This window comes from Bidens hawaiensis, unplaced genomic scaffold, assembly GCF_021521415.1.
Source record: "Bidens hawaiensis isolate Kalapana, Puna unplaced genomic scaffold, B.hawaiensis_p1.1 tig00064623_1, whole genome shotgun sequence".
In the NCBI taxonomy this organism is placed as follows: domain Eukaryota; kingdom Viridiplantae; phylum Streptophyta; class Magnoliopsida; order Asterales; family Asteraceae; genus Bidens; species Bidens hawaiensis.
The window spans coordinates 59,932-66,556 of NW_027501524.1; the positions used below are offsets into that span (position 1 = coordinate 59,932).

Consider the following 6,625-nt stretch of genomic DNA (forward strand, 5'->3'; position numbering starts at 1 on the left):
TGAGAATATATATTATTTTGAGTTTATCAGCATGGTATTTGAGGATATTCTGTTATTCCCATTTGAAAATCAATGTTGTGTTTTCATCAGGTCTGCAGACTTTCAAGTCTTGGGATTGGTCTTTCAAACTTTCACAAGCAAATTACCATTTTGCCCTTGTAATAGAATATTACAGCTGATTGAATTTTGTACCAATGATCACTTTCACTGAGGATCAACTTTGATCAACTTTATCGAGCAACATGCGACGTGGGATTAAAGACCGATATTATCTTTTAGCAGAAATTATCAGGGGCCACTGATAATTTCTTATCTTGTTATGCCCATTTGAAACTCACTGTTGTGTTGCACACTTGCACCAGGTTACGCAAACTTTCTAGTCTTTAGATGGTCTTTCTAACTATCACAGTTAAATGGGAAAGTTACAGTTTTGCCCTTGTAATAGAATACCCCATGATCACTTTCATTGAAGATACGACCATCACATTCTGTTCATTTTCCCTCGTTCGTCACGTTTGCGCCTTTGCGCCACCTTAGTGTCGACTCAGTTTCCTCCATTATTCAATCTCACCACTCAACCCGTGTTATACCTCATTCTCCACAATTCCATTTTATTTAATAACAAAAGGAAATAAAAAGAAAAGACAAAAACAAAAAACATGATTGGATAAGCGATCAAAGGACCCGAGCGACCCTCATTTGCACCTCGTCATTCTCCATGGGCACGGTGTTCCCTTTCCCTCGTATAGTCATTCTCATACCGGAGGGTGTGGAATGAGGCATACCGCTCAGCCTAATGACGAAGATCCTGTCTTGGCATTTCATCAAACACACCCCACTGAAATTTACCTATTTTTATCAACTTGGGATCATGATCGAGTAACATGCGATAAAAGTTGAGCCACAATAGATGTGGAATTAAAGACATGGGTCCCACTTCTTATCTTGTACTTGCAGTGGATGTTAAATCACATTTTCCGATTGATAGCAACCGTTCTGATTAAACCCTAAAATATTATTATTATTATTATTATTATTATTATTATTAATTAATTAATTACCACACACTTTTTATTTTACTGAACTAAAATGGCGTTCATTAGTTCCCAAACCCTAACTCCGGCGAAAATACTCAACACCCAGAAGCCATCACTCCGGCAACGGCACCGGCGGCCACCGATGCCACCCATTCTCATATCCACGAAGCTGTCAGACGTAAACCCGGTTCAATTACAAGATCTCTGTAACACTTGCAACCACTCGTTCCACCGGTTCCCTAATATCCTTCCCGACGGACGAGTGGAGCCGGTGGCCGTCGATAAACTCCGGCTAGCTCTCGCGCACAGCTCCGTCGTGGTGTCTGTTTTCTCCAAGCCGGAGCTTGTTACCGCGTCGCCGGAATCGGTCACCGGCAGCGAGTGGTACCGGCGAATGATTCCGTTGACTCCTGGTAGTGGACGGTTGGTTGGGTTCGGTAGAGCTGTGTCGGATAGTGCGTTAACTGCTTCGATTTATGATGTCATGGTATAAACTATAAACCCTAGACTTATGATCAATTTGGTAGTTTAATTCAAATACTTGTTATTTGGTAGTTTAATTCTTCTTTGATGGATAAAAAAAATCTATATGGATTATGATTAATTTGATTTGGGTCAAAATTCTTGTATGCGCATGGGTCGGGTTGGTTATGGGCTAAAACTGAATCATCATCATCATCATCGTACTCAGTATATCCCACCAATAGCAATGCTATGGTAGGGTCTGAGGAGGGTAAGATGTAAACAGCCTTACCTCTATCCCATAGGGATAGAGAGGCTGCTTCCGGTGAGACCCCCGGCTCGATAGTAGTTTTGCATCAAGCCTTGGACATAAGGCACATAGCACTCAATCATCGGGACACCGGCTAATCGGTGCATGTGCCCTTGTCTTTCGGCTATCAACGCCACCACATGATGCCTGATTAACCTTCCGCCACTTTTAACGTTATTTTCACGAGATTAGTAAAATAACGTCAAAATTAGTAAAATAAAACATGAAAAATAATAATGAAGTCTGATACCTGATGACAAACATCTTGTTTCTTGCTTTGATGAAGAGCATGAGTTAGTTTGGAGAAACCTCATAATCGAAGATGTTCCCTTTTCTTTTGTTGCTTTCCTTTTGTGCTCATTCGATTGTTTTCCTTCGTTAATATTACTTTCTTTCTGAGATAACCTTGGTTGTGGTTCATGATGTTTTGAAGTCAAACATACATCATCTTTACATGTGGTCTCATTTTGGTCAAAAGTGGAAGTATCATGTGTGATTTGAGTCTGTCGCTCGCCACATTCAGTTTGATGGGCTAAAATTGAATAAAACCCGGAAATGGCGGTGCTGAGAATTTGAAGGTTTATGAAATTTTGGTTTGGGTTCGGTTTGATTTCGTTTGCCTCATTTAGACTTGAAGGTTTTGGGATGAATTAAAAAGGTTGGTCAAAAATAACGAATGTGGCCTAATTTGTTTGTTAGTTAGGAGATTAGTATACATTTGAGGTTAAAATATTTGGGTTATATATTAAACTGTTATAAGTCACAAAAAAATTAAAATAAAAAATAAAAACCAACAAGTTCAGTTCGGCTTTTTTGGTTTAGTTACACGCAAAACCGAGTCTGAATAAAGCAAATCGTCAGTTTTTGTTTCGGGTTGGTTATTTCGGTTTTTATGTTTTCAGATCTTTTTTTTTGGGTTACATACTTACATGCAAACCCCTAGAATTTGATAATTAGATTCAGTTATTTGAATATATGTTCATGTAATCTTGTATCAGTTACTTTGTAGGTAATCCCTCCATTACAGGGTCGAGGAATCGGGCGAATGATTCTTCAAAGGATCATAAGGTTTGTAAATTTACAGAATTCATGTTATGGATTCGGTTTGACCAAAAAAGTCAAAGTTTTGTTTTTTTTTTACTTTGGTTGCAGATTGATTTCAGGTAAAGGTATATATGAAATAGCAGCTCTATGTTCTGATCAAGAAATGTAAGTTTGATGCAAATCAGATGTTAAATATTTAAAACAAGTAAGATGGAAGAATATGCATCACGTTAACCAAAGTATGAATTTGTGTAAATTACCCTCAGGAGTTTCTTCAAGGCATGTGGATTTGGAGATGATATGCTTGGATCTACAACAATGATGTATACTAGGAGTGGTAATGATTTGGTTGTGAGTGCTGGTAGGAAATTACTAATGGTTCCATCAGTTAGGAAACCTTAACATCATCTCAATCAAACAACTGATGTTTTGATTGATGTATATCATTAAATTAAACATATTAATTTATTACTTATAGCATTTGATTTGTTAGGAGTCAATATGATTCTCATCTTCATGGAGGATATTTTAACATAGCCATTAGAATCTGGCACTAGAAGATCCACGGGTCACACCAATACCCTGCTAGTCAATGGGCTCCGTAAGACGTAGATTGCAGTATAGCCTTTGAAGGGTTAAATAACGTTTAACATTGCGTCACCTCTTAAAAGTTGCCAGGATTATTTTTATTTCGTATTTAAGGTAGCTCAAATGTTTGTATCTTTGCCTTGCACATGAGGGTTAACAAAAGCGCCTGGTACATATTTTTAAGTTCCGATACGTGGTTTTGGTAGTTTTTGTTTCATGTTATAAAATCTCTGGTTCATGAACATACTCTTGTCTCTCCTTGAAATGAATCCAACAAGAAAGATTGAATCTTTAAACACCAAGAAGACCAATTCCAAGACTTTCTTGGCATTAAAATAAAGCACCCTTTTGAGATGATTCAAATTAGCTTTGTTTTAGTACATGATACCTCGTCGGCTCCTATGTCCCAAAGCTTTGTTTTTAGTAGGATTGATATTGCTATTCAAAAGAGGTTTGCGACGCAGCTTGTTGCCACTTTATTGTAATTGTTTTTGAATTTAATGCATGTTTATTTCTATTTAAAAAAAAATAGCTTTCTTTAATTCATCTTTTATAAAAATAAATAAATAAATGAAATCAAATTCCTCATAGCCTTTTCTTGATCCATTTCAACACTCCAAAAATGGTCAAGTTTAGGTGGAAATAAGCTTATTTCCTGCCAGAGTAGTTGCAAGAACTTCCATCACTATGGAGTCTCCAATTCTTTGCTGTCATTAAAATAAAGCACCAAAGCTGATGCTTCTAGCATTGCAAACCCCATATGAAAACCAAGTTTTTGGCTCCGATTGATACTTCAGATTCCAGAGTTATAACATTTTTGGTCCACTTCCTAATTATCTAAATCACCAAACATGTATCTATCAACTATCAAGCTTCAAGCATCATTTGTTTGGGCCACTGCATTGTGTAGAAGCATATGCAAGTATTAACATCTTTTTGGGCCACGGGTTCAACATGTGAAAGCATGTCATTTTCAGAAAGCCCAACAATAACAGCTATCACTTAGTTATCACTCACTCATCAGTTATCAAAGTGAAATATTGACTTTATTAATATTGGTTAATTACTGAATCTTTGATAGGTGTATATGACAACAGCAATTAAATTTGGGTTACTTCGGCCTTTTGATACAAATTTTCTTTTGCCAAAACTAGTAGGATACTAGTATATGTTTTTCTCGCATATCAAGGTTGAAGAAAAAAAGTATATTTCTCATAGATCAGGTTTAAATATAATGGATGACAACTTTAAGTTAAGTTAGATATAAAAATGAGTTGAGACTTCGTTTTTAAGTGATAAGTTCTCGCTATCCTCGTTTTGGTGATGTGGTTAGGTGGCTTGTGTGTAAAATAGAAGGTTAAAGGTTTAATCCATGTAAAGTATAAGATTTAGTAGTTTAAAACAAACCAATAAGAAAAATGATAAGCTCTCGGCAGATACATTTCATGAGCACTAATATTTGACTAAATGCTAACTGTTAAGTGATGGTGATAGATGGGGTCATGGGGACATGAAAAGACACAATTCAATGAAAATGAGAACGACATAATTTATGGAAGAGCAAATAGGTACGGGTATCAAATTCGGTATTAATTCAATACTGACTTATGTTTAGGATTGGAATGATACATGTACAGTTTGGCTTGGTAATTCCCGAATTTTGTCTTCGGTACCGTAACACGGTACCATTACCGGACCGAGATTTTCGTTACTAGTACCAAGATTTCGAAAAAATCAGGAACAAAATTTTTGGTACCAGGTACCACTTTGGTATCGAGCTAATCCCTAATATGATCAATAGTAGGATGTGCAAATTTTTAAATGGGTGTTCTTAATTTTCTTACACAATACACATTTTACAAATTAAAACCCATGATGATCGGATGGTCAGCCCATCAGACCTTTAGTGATACAAATACTCGTTCAAAAAAAATCCTCCCATGATAGGTTATACATTTTGAACGATTCTAGATAGGGATGACAATGAAACCCGAACCCGATGGGAAAACTCGAAACCCGACATAAATGGGATGGGGATACCCGACTCCCATTAGGGTTTGAGACGAGTTTGGGATTAGTTTTAAAATTTTTCGCGGGTTTGTGATTTCTAATATACTCGATTACCCGATAACATAAACCCATTTATCGATTATACACCCGATGTACCTGATATAACTTATTATATTATCTATATCTATACCGTATTATAATATATGATACATGGGCCAAATTAAGACAGCCTACTTTTTAAGTAATTTACAACTTGTAAATCTAGGGACAAACTTGTTCATTCAAAAATATGCATAGAAATAGTTACAACATTGCCCCATCAACTTTTGTAAATTTTTTTTTTTACAACTTTGAGCCTTAATCTTTACCCATGTATTCTTTTTTATTTTAGTTGTAACCAACTTCCCACTAACGATTTTCCAATGTCCGTAACTTTTTCATACGCTAATATATATATTTTTTTAAAATTATATCATAAAAATGAGCATTTTATTGTCTTTAATTTGCATATGGTATTGCTATAGTTTTTTTTAAACAAAAAAACTAACATGTTATGTATGGGCGTTCACAATTCGGTTTTAACGGTTTCTAAGTTAAACTATGAGTCAAACCGTTGGTTTGATTTTTGTTATTGAAAACCAAAACTGAACCGTCGAAAGTTTAAAACCGAATCGTTACTAATGGTTTGGTTTCACGCATAGTGCTTCAATAATAAGTTTACAGTCTGGTCCGTTTTAGTAATGCCTATTTTTGATATAAACTGTAAACCGAACTGTTTGCTATGGTTTGAACAATAAAAAACCAGCTAATAAAAGTGGTGATTGGTGTTTAAACATTTTCAAGGTTTCAAACAAACCTTGAACATCCGTAATTGTTACATGATTACTAGGATTTTTGTTTCCCGTCGCATCGCTGTGGGGCGTCGCCGTCTAGTATATATAATATATTCCAAATATAGTATTTATCGAAACTTGTTTATGTTAACTATTTAAGATATTTTATCTTTATGGTAACCGTCTTTGTAATCGATTAGTTATATTTTGTCCAAACCCAACAGGTTTTGAGGCGGATATACCTGACGAGTATTTTATTAAAAACCGAAACCCGACGGGTAATATACCCGATTAAAACCTGATGGGTTTGGGATAAACTTTAATAATCAGGTATGAATTTG

At 35.7% G+C, this 6,625-nt stretch overlaps 1 protein-coding gene across 1 annotated transcript; it reads left to right on the plus strand.

The window, feature by feature from the left end:
- The first annotated feature begins 1,054 nt into the window (after positions 1–1,054).
- On the plus strand, positions 1,055–3,752 carry LOC143604280 (GCN5-related N-acetyltransferase 3, chloroplastic-like). Its single transcript, XM_077080810.1, has 4 exons — positions 1,055–1,524; positions 2,819–2,877; positions 2,962–3,018; positions 3,120–3,752. The coding sequence occupies exons 1-4, from the start codon at positions 1,090–1,092 to the stop codon at positions 3,253–3,255; spliced, it is 687 nt and encodes a 228-aa protein (XP_076936925.1). The 5' UTR covers positions 1,055–1,089; the 3' UTR covers positions 3,256–3,752.
- Positions 3,753–6,625: the final 2,873 nt, after the last annotated feature.

Excerpts from the sequence above, each read along its gene's own strand:
- LOC143604280 (XM_077080810.1), top strand. The coding sequence starts at position 1,090 with ATGGCGTTCATTAGTTCCCAAACCCTAACTCCGGCGAAAATACTCAAC. Across the intron at positions 2,878-2,961 it reads ATTCTTCAAAGGATCATAAG|ATTGATTTCAGGTAAAGGTA; the intron begins GTTTGTAAATTT and ends CTTTGGTTGCAG. Across the intron at positions 3,019-3,119 it reads CTATGTTCTGATCAAGAAAT|GAGTTTCTTCAAGGCATGTG; the intron begins GTAAGTTTGATG and ends AATTACCCTCAG.